This window comes from Prinia subflava, chromosome 20 (assembly GCF_021018805.1).
Source record: "Prinia subflava isolate CZ2003 ecotype Zambia chromosome 20, Cam_Psub_1.2, whole genome shotgun sequence".
In the NCBI taxonomy this organism is placed as follows: Eukaryota; Metazoa; Chordata; class Aves; order Passeriformes; family Cisticolidae; genus Prinia; species Prinia subflava.
The window spans coordinates 7298258-7317449 of record NC_086266.1 but is presented as its reverse complement, the minus strand read 5'-3'; the positions used below and the strand labels follow the sequence as shown (position 1 = coordinate 7317449).

Here is a 19192-nt window from a genome sequence, read left to right as displayed (position 1 = left end):
GCAGTTCCCTTGGGAGGGCTGAAGTCTCCAGCTCCAATTTGTCCTGGAAATATTTCATGTCCTTGACAAACACAGCCTATTTCTCATCTGTTCTCTGCTGAGCACAAACTGAGGCCCATTACTGCCTGGTATTTTCCCAGATGGAATTTTGCCTCTATCTGTGCATCTCAGGGATTAGAAGGCTCAGAAATTTCCCTGGTTCCTGCATCTTCCCCCTTGCAGGATAAAATCTGTCCCTGTGAATCACACAGACACATTTGCTAGATCAGTGCAGTCTCAAGAGATTTTTGCTGCCAGCATGAGCATTACCTGCCTAAGAGCTCCCTGTTCGTGGCATTTTCAAATATGCCTTTGCATGAGGGGGCAAGGTTTCCAAAAAGGGTGATAATCCATCAGGAGCTCAGAAATAAATGTGATGTTTCAACAAGGATCTTTTAAGTCAAAATCAGTGTGTGATCTGCTTTTGGACAAAGCAAGTGTACTTTGGTCGTTGAAGTTTTCTTAATTTTCAACTCTGAATAGTCATTAGGTCATTATTTCAAAGAGCTGCCCAAGTGCTCCACCACACCTTCCTGCCATTGTGCAATTATCTGCAATCTCTGTGGAGATTCTTTTACCAGAGACCAAGCAAAATGCAGAGCAGCCCCTAGATAAACCATTCCTCGAGTTTGGAGGGGAAACAGTCCAGATAAAATCCAGAGACAAGCTGGGGTTTACTGAGGGTTTGACAGACCTCATTAATTCAGTATTTCACTTTATACTTTTAAAACTCACTTATAAACTAATCTTATTAACAACTGATCGATGACCACAGCATGTATAAAAATGCTTTTTCTTGTTATTTATTGTTTGATCAGATTATTTTTTGTATCTTGATCAGTTTGACTGGTAAAATAAGACTAAGTAGAGTTTCTCTTCTATGTTGAGGGCTTTTGCTGTCTTGGTTCTGACAAATGCACAGATGTGCAACTTTCCAGCAGCACAAAATATTTCAAAGAAACACCCAGAGCATTTAATATTATTAAACTACTTAAAATGAGGCCTGTGGTGTCTGTGTACTTGTATAAACTTGGCACAAAGTTTAACTGCAGCCTCGAGACCCAGCTTTAAGGGCAGCAGAATCACAACCCCGACTTCAATCAAGGCAGTTTTGTTGGACAGATCATAAAAAAATCCATAAAGGCCAGGGCCATCTATCTTTACAAAGCATTTGCATTTACAGAATGCTGCTGAATTTCCACTTCCTTCAAATCCCAGTGTTTCTAATTGTGTATTTCCAGTGGATATTTAAGGAGCTTTTCCTCGGAGGAGCCCAGCCAGAATTATTGGATGTATTCTTTATGAACCTCAGTCTATTCATATCTCAGCTATCCTACATACACGGTGCCCATATGTCATGCTTAATAGCAGTTTCAAATTTGAAAATGTCAAATTATTTTTTGATATGTTCATTTTAAGGGTGCTCTTTGGAAATGCAGATCAAAAACTTTAATGTCATAAAAACAAGGAGAACATTCCCGGGCTCCAGAGCAGCATTATTGGGAACTCTTGGATAAAAACTGGCAACACAGGCCTTGATAAAAGAATATCCTGAAGGATTGGTGGCTCCTGCAGCAGTCCCAGATATCCCTGATGTTCCCTTCCTTTTGTTCCTCAGGAGTCTGACAGTGGCATGGTGCTGACCTCGGATGAGATAAAAAGCCCCAAGAGGTTGGAGATCCGTTCCTGGCCCTATGGGATCATGGCTCTGGCGTGAGTACTCTGGGGGATTTCTTTTCCAGACAGTTCTTCCTTTCACAGAAGTGCTTTTGAAATTTGCAGTTTTGTTTCTGCTGCCAAAAGGAAACCTCTGGATATCCAGGCAGGCTAAGAGGAGATGAACTCTGAGTTTAAGCCCCATAACCAGAAAACCTTGGTACTGTGTTCTAAGATCAAGGGGCAGCAGATTCTGCAAATGGGAAATGATAGGAGGAAAAAATGAGAATACAGAGATATAATTTAGCTGTTTGTTCACTGCCTCCCAGTGTTCTCTCTGGGTGATGGAGCAGAGTTTGAAGAACTTGATTCATTAATCCAAAAGGTGACATTTGTAATTATACCAGTATGTATATTTAACTCAGACAGGAGGAGTGGCATCTTTGCAGCTCATGGGGTGTGAGTAAACTCCAAATGCTTGTGCACAGTAAGGAGCAGTCCAAGCACTGCAAGGCCGTGCCTTCACCAGAGCCCTGATTGCTGCATTTGCTTTATCATCACTCTGACACAGAGCTGCAGAGAATTCCTAAATCCCACCACCTCCGTGCTCCCTGGGCTGTGTTGTTCACACCTGGTTTACAAACAGAGTTCGGGACAGGGTTTGCTCTATGTTTATTCACTTGTAGTACAATACAGGAGATTAAAAGCAGAATTTTAGCTTTTTGCTCGCAGTTCTTTGTATCTCACTGACAACCACACAGGCAGGGGTGACCCGGTAGTGAAAAACTTCCCAACAGCAGTAACACATTTTACTGATTCAAATGCCAATGTGTGGAATTTCAAAGAATAGCTGCCCAAAATATTAAAAAATAAATTATTATGTAGCACTTAATTCCTTGTCTATTCAGTTAATTAAGCTAATTACTACTTGCCAAGAGTTTTCTCTGAAATCCACTGAGATTTGTATGAGTTTTCTCTGTACTGAGGAACTCCATGACCTTTCCCTGTAGAGCAGTTGCTTGTTCTACACCAAGTCACCCCTTTTCTGCATTAAAGAGAAATGAGGGATGAGAAGCCTGGGGCACTTCTGGATGTTCTGGGAGAGTTCCCAGGAGAGGGCACGGTCAGAGTGTGGCACTGTTGGAGGGGTTGGCTCCCACTCAGAGAGAAAAGCAGATGGAAAGGTTTTTGCCTTGTCTTTTGATGCCCTAAAAGCATCAATTCCCTGATGTTTGAAGGCAGGAAAGGAGGAAAAGGGAGGAGAAGAGAAGGAAAAGGGAAAAGAAGAAGAGGAAAAGGGAGAAGGAGAGGATAAAAAGGGAGATTTCATAAGGAAAGGTGGAGAACACTAACAGGAGCATCAGAATGCTCTGGATTGTACTGGATGGGAGTGTGGCCTCAGGAATGTTGCTGCCCAGCAGTATTTTTCTGCCCAGCAGTATTTTTCTGCCCAGCAGTATTTTTGTTGCCCAGCAGTATTTTTGTTGCCCAGCAGTATTTTTCCCTGTAGCAGTGTTCCAGGGCTGGACCTGATGGGATTAGCAGAGATCCCCATCCATTTCCATGTTTTTATCCCCTGCACACACCCAGAGTGTTCCTGCCAGCACAATCCATTGCTATGGAGACCAAATGGCACCAGCTCTGAAAACAGGAGCTCAAATGTCAGGAGCTGCATTCCTGTGGTGCTTTACCTGGGCTGATTCACCTGTTTCCTGCAGGATGTCACACTGCCACCAATCCAGCACACACACAGCAGCCTCCCTGGGGGGATTTATCCCTCTGAGGGTTTCTGTCACTCACCCCTGACAGCTTTTCCCTCCTGCATTTCTCCTGTTGGGATGAAGAGTTGGCACACGAAGGTTTCCCCTCTGCCCCTTCTAGGTTTTCTTTGGAAAATCTGAAAAGTCAACATGCAGCCAGATGTAGAAACACAAAAATTCCATAACAGCCTGCTCTTTAGAGATGTCCAGGAAAAGCTGAACTGCTGTCAGGGCTGCTGGGAGTGAATGTGGGGCAGGGAATCCCTGCCTGGCCCCGCCATCCGGGCTCTCCCCCCTCCCCTCAACGCTTCCATCCAGCACGGGGCTCCTGAGCCCTGCTGTGCCAGGCAGAGCCTCAGACCACCCCAGCAGAGCCTGCAGCAGGCTGTGCTGTTGTCTCCTGCTTCCAGGCCCCCCTGGCACCCACAGAGATGTGCCTTTCCCTGGCCACATCCGTTCCTGAGCGTTTGAGGTCCAGCTGAGAAAGATTTTTTTGTCAGCTGCCTTTTTGCTTTTTGAATCTTGCAGACCCTCACTGGCACAAAGAGCGGCTTCAGCAGTGCAGAGCACCCCAAAGTCCTCTTGTTTGAGGACAGGACACCCCTGGGTGCTCCTGCACTGATAAGTGGACAAACAAGGCTCCAGAGCCTGTGGAATAATCGAGAGAGGTCAGAAGGGAGTGTGGGTTTAACAGGGGAGATAAAGTCACCCTTGTTAATTGTGTATCTCTCTGTATCAAAAACATTTACCCTGGATCCTTTTCAAAGTCTTTCTTTTCTAAAACAAAAGTGTTCAAAGGCTTAGCATGTTTTCTAAACCAGGGTGGCTGCATTTATTATTTTTGCCAAAATCTCACTGTTTATTTATCCTGCATTCATTCCTCTGTTGAGTTTAAAATTTGCCAACAGCACACACCATGGAGTGTCAGTGTCAAGAGTTTAGTGAGGATGAATCTGATACTCTGGGCCTGGGCTCACTGTTAGGCTGGACTAACCAGGTCTGAGCTTTTCCCACTGCTAAAATGGAACAGGAAAGTTCTGAGCATTTTATGCTGCTGAAGTAGAAAGTCACAGCAGTAGCTGCAGTGAGAGATGGAAAGATTGACTGGGATAATAACACTGGAATCAGCATTCAGGGAAGCACAGGGAGCACTGAGGGATTTAATGATAGGATGACTCTGGTGTCAGGTTCCATCTCATAATATTATCAGGCTACTGCCAAGCACTGCTTTAAAATCCTCCCTGAGACTCTATAATCAAGTTATTGTTTAAGATGACAAAAGGTTTGGAATCTGCTCAGTTGTCCTCCCCCAGCTTTTCCCCTTCTCCCCCCAAACCCAATTATCCTCTGCTGCTCAGAAATCCCTGATCTGGTTCTGGCCCAGGCCCACAAGATCAGCTGAGGCTCAGCTGATCCACTCTGGGCTCTGGATGCTGCATCCACATCCCAGCACTGAGGGCTCTGCCAAAACAAGCTGGGCCCAAGGCAAGGCAGGAATACTGAAAGGATGGATTTTGCTCAGGAACAGCAGGCATTCATGTCCAAACACAAAGAACACGACAAAAATACAGCCAGGATTGGGCTGGAATCCTTTCTCACCTTCTCAGAGAAACGAGGCATGGAAACATGTTTGCTCCAGGGCAGAATGGAGCTCAGAAATAATAAATACATTTATTGTTGTGTCATGCAGCACCTCGCACTGTTACCTGAGCTGAGCTCTCCAAACCAGGACTTGGAATGAGTAGCTACTCAGGAGTTACGTAAAGCACTTTTTTTCAAGCATTGTGCACTGTGCTTACAGTAGCCAGGACTGGAAGGGGAATTGTGGGAGGCTGTGGCTTTCACTGCTGCTTTGGGACAGGGACAGCTGAGCAGCCTGGCCACACATGGGAGGGGACACGAGGGTGGCTTGGCCTGGGAAAGGTTTATTACCTGCACTTTGTATTTCAAAGTGTTTCCAAACAATGAATTCTTGAGCCCAAGCCCTCGAGTTCTCCTTGCCAGCAGAATACTGATGCACTGGTGCTGCCAGAGGGGAACCCAGGATGAAATTCTTCCTGCACAGCACTCAGTTGCAAAAGTATTAAAGCAAACTCTGAATCAGTCATAGCTACCAGAAGGAAAAAAAACCCCCTTTTATTTCTTTAATTGCAGAAAAATTAAAATAATAAAAATAACCACTCTTACTCTGAGCCTCATTAAACACCTTTGAAAGCTCCTACAAAGCCCTGAAGCTCCTACATGTTATTAGGAGATGTAATCATGAGACAAACTGCTCTACTTGGCAGCAATCAGCCCAATTCCTCATCTTTCCCTAAACACAGCTTCTGAACATGGCCAGGTTTCCTACATGGACAGAAAAGTCCATTAGTTTTTGTTACTGAGAGCAAAATACTTGGGTTTCTTATTGCAGAGCAGTAGGAGCTGCAGCCCTTGGGGCTGGAATCCCTCCCTGCTCAGGGTGATTTTCCTGCAGCCATCCTTCTTTCTCCACAGTCCTCTCCAAGTCATTGACCCCAAAATTTAGATTAACAGAAACTGGCTCCCTCTCACATAAAATAAACAGCTCCACTAATGGTTTCCCAGCTCTTTGATGGTTTCAGTATTTTTCTACCTCCAAAATGTCTGGTTTGTACAGTAGGAAGAAAAAGCCTCAGTAGGTCACTCAGGCCTTCAAGCTACTGCAGGATTATCCTCTGTGGTATCTTCTAAACAACACTGGGACCTTCAGAAAACTAAAAAGTCTGTGGATGATTAGTTAATATTCAGGCTGTGTCCCCAAAAGAGGACACCTTGTGCAGGGAGAAATGAGTTCCCAGGGTGGTCACTGCAATTGATAATGAGTGTGGGTCAGTGGGCAGCTGAATTCCAGCTGAGTGCTGTGGCATTCCCACCCTGATCCTCAGTGCTGGCCCACGCAGGGGAGCCTGGGCTGGCACAGGTTTATCCAGGCTGAGCATCTCTGCTGGGCTCCCACAGCACTGCGGGGTCAGGCAGAGGCAGAGCAGGGAGGAAAACCTCATGGGCAGGGCAGTGCCAGCCCAGGAGGAGCCCTGAGCCCAGGAATGGCCAGCTTTTCATGAAATGTCCTCATTGCATAACCATTAGTGGCTCCTGGAGCTGCTCAGCTCTGTGATTAGTCAAACCCAGCCCCTCCAGTCGGAGAGTGTTCACTGGGGGCCAGGGAGCAGTCTCTGCTTCACTCAGGGCAGTCCAAGAGGCCCGGGCCATTAAAAGGAGCTTTTGTTGTCCCCTGGAGCCCCAAGCACCCACCACACCCTGGCAAGGCTGAGCTCTGAGGGGCTGGGGCAGTTTCTGGGGTGCCAAGGACAGATGGAAAGGGATGAGCAGCCTCATGCCAGGAGCAGCAGCTGTACACACACAGCAGGCACAAGCACCAGGGACAGCAGCATGAGAGGGAAAAATGCAAAGCCCCCGGAGAGCTTTAATTAGGAAGTGCATTTAGATGAAAGGAGTAGTACTGGAAGTTAATTGCGTTTTGCCATTAGATAGCAAGTGACACCACTTCCTCCTGACCTAACCCATCAGATTTCTGTGTTTGGAGCAGAGAGGAGATGGCAGCACTCAGGAGTTCTCCAAACCCCAGGCTGATTTCAGCACCAGGCACAGTTATTCCCAGATATCCAATCCCCTGAGCCACAGGGGCAGGAACCCAACAGGAACACTGCTGGGAGTCTACAGGGGGCTGAAATTTCCCATTCTGTGGCCAAACCAAACCCTGATAACTCAGAGGTATCAGGCTGGGGGCCAAATTAACCAGGTGCTCTCAAGCTTCTCCCTGTCTCCAGTTACAGCTTTAATACCTGGCAAATTGGAAGCCAGAGCATCCATGGAATTGTCCAACATGAGTCAGTGGAACTGAGCAGCAAAAAGAGAATTCCGTAAATAAACAGTGAGGCAAAGTTGTGGTTGGATTGCTCGTGTCAGGGAAGAGTTTATCTGCAGACAAACAGTTTGTGTAGAGAATGGACAGATGCCAAAGCTGTAGGATACATAAGGGGTTTCCACTCATGTTTCTCTCTGGACAATGAGGAAAAACTTAGTTGTGAAAGCAAAGGGTGCTAGACTTTTTGTTGAAATCCTCAGGGTTATTATTTATTTTAGAATTTCTGCTCTGCCTCTCCCCAGGTTTGGTTTCAATGCCTTGTGCAGGTCTGAAAACACAGAAACGGCAGCTTTGCTCTATAAACTCTGCAGCAGTCACAGAACCCGAGCTCATTCTAGACGAGCTGGGCTGGCTCTTACAGCTCAGGCTGCTTCTCAAAGCTGGGGATGCAAACCTGCCATGGAGAGCCAGCCCAGCACTAAAATCAGACCCTAAATGAGTCAGCCCATGTCTCAGTGCAGCTGATCAGAGCTGCAGCTGTGTGTTATATCTGAATTTGGCTGCACAAGGGCTTCATGACTGATGTAGAGAACATCACCAAACAGCAGGGAGCTGCAGGGGTAGGCAATTCACAGAGGGAGCCTACAGGCTGAGCCAGTGCTCTGAACACCGGGATCTTTCCAGAACCAGCAAAAAAAAATTTTTTTTTGTTAATATAGTGACACTGGTTCTGTCAGTCAATGACAATATCTGCAGCCTGTGGGAAACCTGAGGCTTTTGACAGGTTCCAGATTCAGAGGCAGGAGAACACAACTTGCAAAGTCCCAGCAGCAGAACCCAGCAGGACAGATTGACCCTTTCCACTGAAAGGATCTGCGTGTGGCCATCCAACCTGCTCTCTGCTGTACCATCCCAAAAACGGGGCACACACACAGTTCCTATTGGATCTGCTATTTTCCTGCTCATGGCTTTTGCTGCCCTCCCTCCAGTTGCTGTGTCTGGCTCCTGGCTTTGTTCTCTGGCTCTGCTTTCTTCCTCAAGCACCCCAGTGAGTAAACGAGCAGCTGCTGGGGATGGAAGCAGTGCAGAAGTGCCAAGAAAATGAGTGTAATGAATTCTACAATTATTTGATGAACTGTTGACTATTCAGATTTGGTTTAGGGTCATTAAAATGTAACTTTATACTGCTTTAAACACATATGAAGTACCCACACAAAGTGCTTGGGCACTGCCTGATTTTTAATTCTCCCAGGCACATTCAAGTCATCCTGAGTGAGGGGAGCTGCAGTTAAAGGGTCCTGAGCAAAGTGCAGCAGCTCAAAAGCCCCTCTCATGCTGGAATCCCTTTGAGAACCCCTCAGTTATCCAGGCCTCTTCCAGTGAATTGCTCAGAACCAAGGTTGACAGAACATTATTTTTAAGGCAGCCTATGACAAAAAGAACCTTTTGAGTTCTCCACAACCCCTGCTGCCCCTCAAAAACACCTTGTGATACAAATCTTCTCAGGGTTCTCCTGCTTTTAACCCTGAGGCTGCTCCATGTGATGGAAGCTGCTCTGTCCCACCCTCCATCACCTGGAACAAGGGAAGGCAGAGACAAAAGCAGCTGGAATGCTGCAGAGCACTGCCCTTCACCAGCCCCTGGGTCAGGGATGTCAAAGGGCTGGGGAATATAAAAGGGATTCTGCCCTGCACTGCCTGAGCGTGTTCAGCACACACTCTTGCTTTCAGTATCAGTTTAAATTAGAGTCTGTCAGAGATTATTCACTATTTCATCCCTTGTTATGCTTCAAGAAAAGTCATAGCCTTCAGTTCTGCTTTCAGAAAAGTCAAATTTTTGGTGACCTGTGTCAGAACAATGAGGGAGGATATTACTGTGTGTACAGGACAGGTGCCTTTACAAGTAAGAGATCTGTAGTGCTCCGAAATGTGGTGAGCTGAAAGGACAGGGCAGCACAGCAGGAATTACTCCTAAATCTACTTTCATAACACAGAGTTATTTAAAATACCTACCTCAGTTCCTTCATCCAGTCACTGTCAAAATGTCACTGTCTTACAGGGCACCATAGGGGTAAATTGATACTTCTATATATTTATTTCTTAAAGAAATACTTTTGACCATTAATTACAGAGCCATCCCAACGTTTGTTCCCAACAGGAGGAGAGCTGTCAGCAGGAGCAAGGAATCCATCCTGTCTGACCACGAGACTGTCAAGTACCAGCCAGCAGTGCAGGTGGAAGAGGACACCATGGACTTCCCCCTGGAAGACTCTGTCCTGCTCCCTATGGATCCCACCCTGGAATGCCACAGCCCTCCCCCGGATTACAACTCTGTCATGCACTACTCGGCCCCCCCAGTGTAGGCAGAGCCCCCAGCCCAGGCTGCACCTCAGCCTGGCGGGGTTCTCCCGTGCCCCCAGGGAGCCTGGCTGACATGAAGGGAATTCTGCTGGGAGAATGCTTCACAGGTTTCTTCTGGCACATCTCTGATGTGATTAGAAACGGTTTAAGAGCATCTTCTCTGTTCTCTTTAAAAGCCTGTTGTAAGGTCTGCAGTGAATTAATGACATTCTGTCTGTCAGAGCTGTGACCCTGAACTCCTTCCCCCTGCCTGGGGCTGCTCACTGGCACTGGCAGGACCCACAGGTTCCTGCATTCCCATTTCACTCCATGAGGGTCCTGCCAAGCTGGGTGGGAGCACAAGATTCAAGCTGCTGGCCCTGACCCATCCTGCAGGGACTGCTTGGGCCAGTGCTGGAAGGGATCTGCCGAAAACAGCAGCCACACACGAATGTTTTGGGCTTGGAGAAAAGCTGAAATTGAAACACCCTTCTAACTTGGGATTTCACCTCCTGTAAATACTTCTGAAATATTTGGCAATCCAAGCTATTCTGGCTGCAATCTGGATTTAATAATTTCCACTGCCCAGAGGATGCACTCCTGAAGATGGCAGGGCCCAGAGCAAGCGGGAAGTGCTCGTGTGGCTGCCCTTTCAGGCCAGCAGGGCACAGTGTGGTTACATCTGATGCCCTGGGCTTTCCCCTTCTTCAAACAGCAGTTTATTCCACAGACATGCAATAGGGAACCTTGCTGGAGATGCATCTGTAATGGTTGCAAGGCGAAATCACTGCCTTAAGGACCTCCTCAACTCAAACAGAATTTCCCAGCTCGCAGACCTGCATTTATGTGGATGTGCAGAAAACTCTCATTACCAGCACGAGAGTCACACAAAAACTCACACACACACTTAGGCACCAGCAGGGCAGCAGAATTTTTATGTTTCCTTTCTGCACACAGGCTATTTACTAAAACAACACACAAAAGAAAAAAAGCATTTCCTCTGGATTCTGTGGCGGGTGCCCAGGGTGTGACCCTGGAGATCCTCTCCCTGTTAAGCTGCAAGCCCATGTGACACATTTATCTCTGACTGTCCTGCCAAGGTAAATAAATACTGGTATGATATGCAGAGCCCTTCCTGGGTTCAGGGTAATTCCAACCTTTTGCTGCAGCAGGACTGAAAGGATCACGGATTCTCCCCTGTGGAGGTTTGCCCCTGCCCTGGATCTGTGTGTGGCAGGGGCTGTCACAAGTGTGCCCAGGTGCCCTCTGTGCCCTGTGCATCGTCAGCCTCACAATCAGCAAATAATCCTTAGCCTTTCATGTGCTCTGTAAGAATCAGAGTTGGCTTTAAAATTTAGGAAGGGAAAGATCTCCAGGTTGCAAGGAGAAAAACCCGGGTGAGCAAGATGTTCACTGACAGCGAGGGCTGAAACCTCCTGAGTTACAAACTGATCTGTAAATGGCTCCCTGTGCAGTTTCCTCCAAGCTCTGCACAACCCTTTCCTTCTCTTCCTTGATTTGACTTCTTCAGCAGAAAAAGAATGTTTCCTCATGATTCAGACTGGAGGGGGATGGAAGCCAAGCCTTGCAGAATGATGATGTTACCTTGGCAAAGACAGCTGCACGCCCTCGCAGCAGCGAAGGGAGTTTTCTGCATGAGTGCTCGCAGTGGGCTACGCTGAAGGAATCACAAACAAGCCTCAGGTATTATCAAAGGGGAAAACAAATCTCCAAACCCCACACCACGTTAACTGTGAACTCTCAAGCATCTGAAGGATGGGCTCTGGGGAACTGCACTGCTTCTCCTCCTTGACTTCAGAGTTGTGTGTTAATCACCTGCAGTCCCTCCAGAGCCCCCTGCTCGTAGTGCACCTGCTAGATAGGTGTGGGCTGGAGTTGTTTTATGGTCATTTTGCACTGCTTTGTATTTTAGTACCTATGTATTAAGTAGAGCTGGTCCTAAAAGAGAAGAAACTACTGGGAAAGAATAATTATGAGCCCCAGGAAGCTCATTAGACTGGGTTTTCATCAAACACTACTAGCTATCTATAGCTCTGATCAAGTAATCAATCAGTTCTTGTGGAAATAAATTATTGATGAGGCAAGGGAGAAGAAGGTGCAGACAGGGTGTGTGGCTCTGCTGTCGATGGCCTCAGCTGGAGATGTTTGTTACTGCACCTTGAGCTGGAGAGGAGAAAACGGCCTTGAAAACCCTTCCCTTGGGAACTTTGAAATGTAGGAACAAAACCTGCACGTGTGCTCTGTGTTCTGAGGAGGAATGGGAAACTGCTGGGTGAGCTGAGCACGTGGCCTCCCCTTCTGCTCAGGATGAGCTGCAGGGGTTTCTCCCTGCTGAGGCACAGGAGAGCGTTAGGGGAGTGGACTGTGGGAGCCAGGGCCCCTCTGGCTCTCAGGGACAAACACCAGCCTTGCTGTGCCCCTGAGATGGTGAAACAGGGCACGGGCTGCAGTGCTGGAGGTGTCTGAAGCCCTGGGTGCACTGACAGCCCCAAAGCTGAGGGCTCCTCTGCAGAGGCAGAGTCCTGAGCAGATCCAGTGATGGAAGGGACTGACTGATGTTTGGGCAGCTGTTTCCAATGTTAATGAGTGGAAGGTTTGTTTTTTTTTCCTCCTTATACTAAATGTAACAAGCAAATGTATTGCCTAAAAAGTATTATTGAACATATTCTATTTTATTTACTAATATTTTGTCCTTCTCTCACCTCCCTTAATTTAATTATTGTTCTCTTCTTCCAACAATGTATATAGTGTACCCTGTAGCAACAAATATAATAATGCATTTATATGGTAAGATTTGTAACATTTTAGTGCAAAGAGAAAGAAATACCCAGATGTAACAGAGTTAAGTATTGTACTAAACATTTCACTAATGCTTGCAGGCCAGGCTCCAGTTTACAGTGCCCCACCAGTGCCATGGCACAGCAGCTCTCTTGGCTGGGAGTGTCTGCCTCTCACTTCTTCTCCACATTATTTGGTTTCAGTTAGGAAACAGGAATCTGGAGGAATTTGGCAGGTTTATCTCATTCCTGGAAGTGTCACCATGTGCAGCTCGTGTTAAAGGTGAGGGATTTCCACTGCCTGGATTTTAATTGGAGGCTGGTGGATTGGCTAGAGGATCAGAAGGGGTAAATTGTTTAAGTGATGTGATGTTTATTATTTTTTCAGACTTCTCAGGGATTCTTACTCGACTCCTGTCTGCCAGCTGCTTTCTCTAACCTGAGCTCAGTGGGATCTGCATTAACATGTACCTTTGTTTCCTTTGATGGTGCTCACTCCTGCTGGTTTTGTGCTCCTGAAGCCCAGAGATCCAGGGCAGAGGAGCTCAGAGCTCTCCCTGGAATTGTGTTGTCTCTTCTCCAACAATAACCTCCCACTTTGGTGTCCAAGTGCCTTTACATGCATGCTCTTGTTCAGGCTGGTGGTTGTAACAATCTCCTGCCTCCTCTTTTCTCTACTTTTCATCTGTTTCTTGTTGTTTGCTCTCCCAGTCCCTTTGGATTGTTTTGCTCTGCCTTTTCCATAAGATCAGGTATAGGATCATTTCTCTGCTGTTTATCCTGTGCTTGCAGAGGCTGAACTAGAGAATCTAAAGCGACATTTTCACATTAAATCCTCAATATATAGCCAAGGAAAACTAGTTTATATTCATTTGTCTGGAAGTCTCTTTGTGTCCTTCCCTGAATGGGAGAAGCTTTTTTATCTACTGATTTTTCAATGTTGGTGTCTGGAGCAAAATTGAGGCTGGTGACTGTGAGAATCTGGTTTTTCCCAGAGTCCTTTCCTCAAACAATGAGGTTTCTGTGAGGTTCTCCCAAGTTATCCCCACAAGAAGGGGATCCCCACCAAGATGTGTCCCAAATATCTGCTTGGGATATCAAGGAAGTCAGATTAAACTCAAAGTCTGAGTGATGGTGTCAAACAAACCCCCTGAGTGCTGCAGGAACACCCTGAGGGCTCCTGCAGACCTCCCCTGCTCTGCCTGACACAAAGCTCACCTCTTGGCAATGCCAGGGCAGCCCAGGGCATGCAGGTGTTCCTCTCTTTGGGTTTGCTCTCCTGTTCCCTGCAGGAATGGCAATTGTCATGAAAGCCTGGCCAGGCTGTTTGTGGTTCATCCCCTCACGGACCCTTCATGTCCTGCCTCAGTTTGCAGATCCCACCTGGCCTGTCCCAGCTCTGGGGATGTGAGCTGGGCTCCCTCAATGCCACCAGCACCAAGGGACACACCAGCAACTGTTTGCAAATAGCTACAGAGCAAGATAAGCATTATCAGTTTCCCTGAACACAGGGATTGCTCAGGATCAGTATCACACTCACAGATCAGCTGAGAGGTTTTTTCTTATCACGCAGTGAATGGAAAACACAAAAAGCAGCAATAATTCTTTTTTTCCTCCCTGAAAATGTAATGGCCAAACGCTGGGATCCATTTTCCTGTGTTTTCACTACACCACAGAAGAACAGAAAGGATTTTGCCAAAGTCATGGCACCAGCACCATCTTAGACAAATAAAATTCAGGGAGGAGTTTGGGATTTGGCCCTCTCAGGAGTCAGGCAGTGTACAGGGACTGTGGAGATGTTGAGCCCAACACTGGGTGGTTTGTTTGACATTGTGATTTCCATTTTTGTGAACAAAGAATGGAAAATTTGCTGGCCTGGGTCAGTTGGGACCACAAGGATTACAAGGAGAACAGTGTAGGATGCACTGAGCAGTGTCCTGTTCTGGTAGCATTCAATTCATTTTTCCTTAGACCTTGAGTTGTCAAAGCAGCCACTGAAAACTGGGAAAAAACCAGTAACTTGGGACCTACAGAAATAAACTAAGGAAAACTGGGAAAAGCCAGGAACTTGGGACTTACAGAAATAAACTAAGGAAAACTGGGAAAAGCCAGGAACTTGGGACTTACAGAAATAAACCAAGTGCTGTGTTCAAACCACCAAGGAATGTTTGTCTGCCATGTTCCTGTCTGAAGAATGTATGCACTGAAAACAACGCTTTCTTATGTAGTCAGAAATTGTACTGTATCTATTAACCAAAAAAATAAAAAGATTCTATATTTATACATCCCAGGGCTCCTTTGTGTCATCTCTTGGTTTGAAAAGCATTGTCCTTGAAGCAGAATAAAAATCAATAATGTAAAAGTTTTGTAAGATTTTTGCAAGGCATAGATCTCATCCAAATTTCTACCGGGGGTTCCAAAGTTAGGACAGAGGCTGCCACAGTGCTCAGAGGGAACTGCCCACTGCGTTTGCTTACAAGATTCACAGAGCTCTGAAAAAAATGGGCAATTTGCTGGAGAAATGCACCAAACCAGCTGCTGCCAAGAACAGCCCATGGAACACGGACATTGTGCCTGGTTACTTCTAAAATGTCTCAATAAATGAAGCTGAGAGAGAAGAGAGAATCCCAATTCTGCCTTCCAAGGATAGCCCATGATCACCACACTGTGCCAGTGCAGAAATTCGTGAAGATAATCCACAGAACATGAGGGCATCTGGGGCTTGTTCAGCCTCAGAATTCCAGAGGTGGTGTTGGATTTGGCTTGCCATAATAGTCTAAAAAGAACACCATTAAATAAATACTTCCCAATACATTACTGAATTCTCTTTTGAATAAACTCTGCACTGTCGAAACACAGAATATTCCATGCTCTCCATTTGTATTGAAGGTTTTAACATTCAGAATGCCAAGGGAAAAAATCTCCCAGCTCCATCCAAATGCAACAGACCTGAAACCATTTTCCTCACCGGCTGGCTGGTTTTTCTGGAATACCATTCCCATTCCTCTTTCCACTTTGGTGGCACAGCGAGTAACTACCAGGAGAAAAAAAAGAGGGGTTTTTTTACATAGTTTTACATAGTGACAAATACCAGTTTCTACTCAAGGCTTAAAATAAATACTGGTATTAGGAAGCAAAAAAAAAAAAAAAAGAAGTGTTTTAGAGTTTCAGAGTCATTCTTCCATTAGCAGCCTTGAAAGTTATCAGGCTGTGTATTTTGCCACTCACATTAAAAACTATGAAGCACTCAAGTCACTTCAAACATTTTAGTTTCTCTTCATTCCCTGTTCCAAACAGTCCTAGAAATAAGTGTCTAAATTATACATGTCATTTGAAATGCAGCAATCTCCTTTCATCCCCATAATGAGCAGGAACACTCTTCTCTGTAAACTGAAGGATGTTTTAGTTCCTTATGTAAGGCGTGAGTCACCGCGAGCTGCGCGGAGGAGCCGCCTTCCCGCGGAAACCGCCGGGTTACAGGGGAAGCAAAAGATACAAAATTAACTCTGATTTGCTTTTAGCACCAAATGTGAATTATTAATCACACCCAGCTTGAGTTACACTTGGGGAGGGACCTCTTGCTACAGCAGGGCTCGGAAGGGAATTTGGGGAAAAGGGACAATGTTGGGAATGCAGAAATGGGAGATTTGCCCGTAGGTCTTGGCCAGGGGATGTAACTTCTCCATCCCTTACTTTTGCTGGATGGGATGGAAAAGATTTTTGAGATTTTTGTTTTTACAGCAGCAGCACGTAGAGAGACCAGGTCAGAAAATCTCAGCCTAAAGTATCAAAGCTTGGTAGCTTTGGGTGATAAGGATCCCAGGAGAAAATAGGGACTAGCAAGAGAAAGATTTATGATTAAGATACACAGATTTGGTGGTGGTGGCATTAAAAAGCTGGGAAGAGAATCCAGCTGATTTCCAGTCAGGTCCTTTTTCCTTCCTCCCATAATCAGACTTAACTTGAGAGGGTTTATAAAGTGCAAAGGTTTAGAAAGAGTAGAAAATGCTGTTCCTTTTCAGTGCTTTGGACACGCTGAGGCTATGAGCAGTAGGTGATGTTGTGGCAGAACCTTCCAGTATCCCACAGCTTCCAGAGGCCCCCAGCACACATTCCATGGCCAGCTCATGGTGGGACAGGGAATGTCCCCTGCTGGCTGCACTGATGAGCTGGCTCTGTGTGGAGGGTGGAAGGAGCCCTGCAAGGACCATAAAATAACCATTCTTTTGTCACACAGTCAGTGATGAGTGGCTGTTCCTACAGCCCGATGAGATTCATTAGAGGAGAAACTGCCCTGTCTAAACTCCTGCAGGGGCTCAGGACCCAGAACTGAACCCCAGGAGATCACAGCTGGGGCAGTTCACTTCACCTCCCTCCATGAGGCTCAAAGTGGGATCTGGCTGTTCCTCTCCCCTCTGCAGGCAGTGACTCCACACCTGCACCGACCACAACCACAGAGTAACGTGGCTTCCAAATACTCCTGGTCCAGATTTCCCTGGGGAGCCTTTCAGAGAGGGCTGTGGCTCCCAGGAATAACAGGACTGAAGCTCTTGTAGTATCAGATGTCAGGATAATGAAATAAATCAGGAGAGGCTCTCCTGTTCTTCCTGTGAGTTTGTCCTTCATGATGCTTACCCTGAGTATGTGATCCCCACAGAATCACTGGGGCTCTTCTTCACTGAGCAGAAATAACTCCCAGTGAAGAAGAAACATTTCCTCTGAGCTTTAAGCTGTTCATCTTCTGGGGCCAGAGATTTTTCTTCAGAGTGTGAGCTGACCACAGAGGAGATTAGGACTCTGTCAGACAGTCCCAGGCCTGTGAGCACACAGAAGGAGCTTTGGTTGAAATGGGAACCTACAGACTCTGTGAAAAATGAGTAATTCTTGTAAACCCAGGGTAGGAAAGGGTAGGAATAGGTGTCCACAGGGTGCTCTTGTCTAAATCCAGGGTAAGGATGCTACAGGATTAAGTCCATCTCTTGCATACTTTTAGGGCAAACAGCAGCCCCACAGGTTTAGTCAGTTGGTGATTTCACTCAGAGTGATCTGACCCATCCAAACAAAGGCATAAAATACTCTTTCAAATATTAAGAGTGACATCAGGAACTTTATGACATTCACTGACGACAAATCCTGCACTTGAGAAGGACTAAACCCTCTCTGTGACACATTTTGGGTCTGACTGACCCTGCTCTGTGCAGGAGGGATGAGTTTGGACCTCTTGAGGTCCTTCCAGCCTGAATGTTCCAAGAGCCGAGTCTGAGTCACTGTTTCATCCTAGCAGGCAGTAAATCACCAGGATAACCCCCAAGCCACACAGGCCTGGCCTTTCCAAACAGTGGAGATGGGGTTGGTGACTCACCTGGAGCCTTGGCAGAGCTCTGGGAATCCTGGAAAGTGGAGTCTGCTAATAATTAATGACTTTTTTGTCTGCATCCAGACAAAAGATGTGGCAACGTTCATCTCACACAGCAAAGTGAAACAAAACAAATTACGTTCTTGTGTAAAGACAAGCCTAAGTTGGCTGTTCTAGGAAAACTCCCAGGGAATTTTATCTCACAGCTTCGTGGATACTCTTGTGCCTTTTGCTTTTTCCTCCTGCTCCTCTGCTTCACTTGCAGTTAACAAACAGCACTCAGTGTTCTCTCATGACAGAACTGATGCATTCATCACACCTAATTAGTGATATTAGACATCAGCTACTCATGTCCACTCTGTTAATTGTGAACTGTCCACTTCCCCAAATCTCTTTCAGCGAAATGATTCATAATGCCACGATCCTCTGGAAAGTCACGTCTCCAAAATCAAATCAAATTCCTGAAGTCATTATAGAAAGTTTTTAAAACCTGAGTCTTGTCCTTTGCAGATGAAACAGGAATTTTTCTCTCTGATGTCATGTGGGGGAAAGAGGCCCAAGCAGCTGTCAATAATACACTGATCCTTGTCTGAGTCAGACACGATGAGTGTTTCTCCTTTTGCCACAATTTTTTCTGCTCGTACTTGTTACAGTGAAAACTTTGTAATTTCTGGCTTTTCCCTCTTGTCTTTCTTCCTTCCCCTGTAACATTGTTAAAGAAAAAATCAAGCTGACAGCAGGCAGGATCAAAGAGACCAGGAATAATGAAGTCCTTGTTTACCCACAAAAGAAAACTCATTCCTGGAACTCCCATATGTAGGGCTGTGCCTTCTGCCCTTCCAGGAGGAGCAAGATAAGCAGGACTTTTTAAAGCTAGGACTACACACTCAGTGGATCCTCAGGGCCAACCGAACAAACCTGGCATCTCTGGACACTCATCTTGGAGCAGCAGCAGTTATTTTTGAACTGAACCATTGTCACAGTGAATTCCTCAAAATCCCAAAGGTTAAGTTGTTTTTCATAACTACGCATTAAAAAACCCGAACCAAAACAACAGGAAAAAAAAAATAAAAAACAACCACCCAACCAAGAACTTTATTATTTTCTGTGAGAGTTTTGACCTTTTATTCATGTATATTTTTCAAAGCCAGCCCTGCACTGTTTATGCCCCAAGCTACAATGTCACAAGCCATCTTAGCAGGGAGCAGAAGCACAGAGACAGGCTGGGGAAGGCAAGGAGAGCAGGTGGGAAGGGCTGAGAAGCAGCAGTGAAGGGGATCAAGGCAATGGGTTCCTTAATCTTGTCTGCTGAGATGTCTGGGATGGACAGGATTGCATTCCTGTCTTTCCCCAAAGCCCCTGGAACAAGCACCGAACCCCCTCCTGACACAACATCA

The 19192-nt window shown here is 46.2% G+C and overlaps 1 protein-coding gene across 1 annotated transcript in view; it reads left to right on the top strand.

Moving 5' to 3' along the window:
- The window catches only part of LOC134560473 (vascular endothelial growth factor receptor kdr-like), a 127742-nt gene extending 113018 nt beyond the window's left edge, over positions 1 to 14724 (top strand). The window contains exons 29-30 of the mRNA XM_063416490.1: positions 1658 to 1752; positions 9460 to 14724. Coding sequence (XP_063272560.1) covers positions 1658 to 1752; positions 9460 to 9664 — 300 coding nt within the window. The 3' untranslated portion in view covers positions 9665 to 14724. The remainder of the gene's footprint in view (positions 1 to 1657; positions 1753 to 9459) is intronic.
- The last annotated feature ends 4468 nt before the right edge of the window (positions 14725 to 19192 follow it).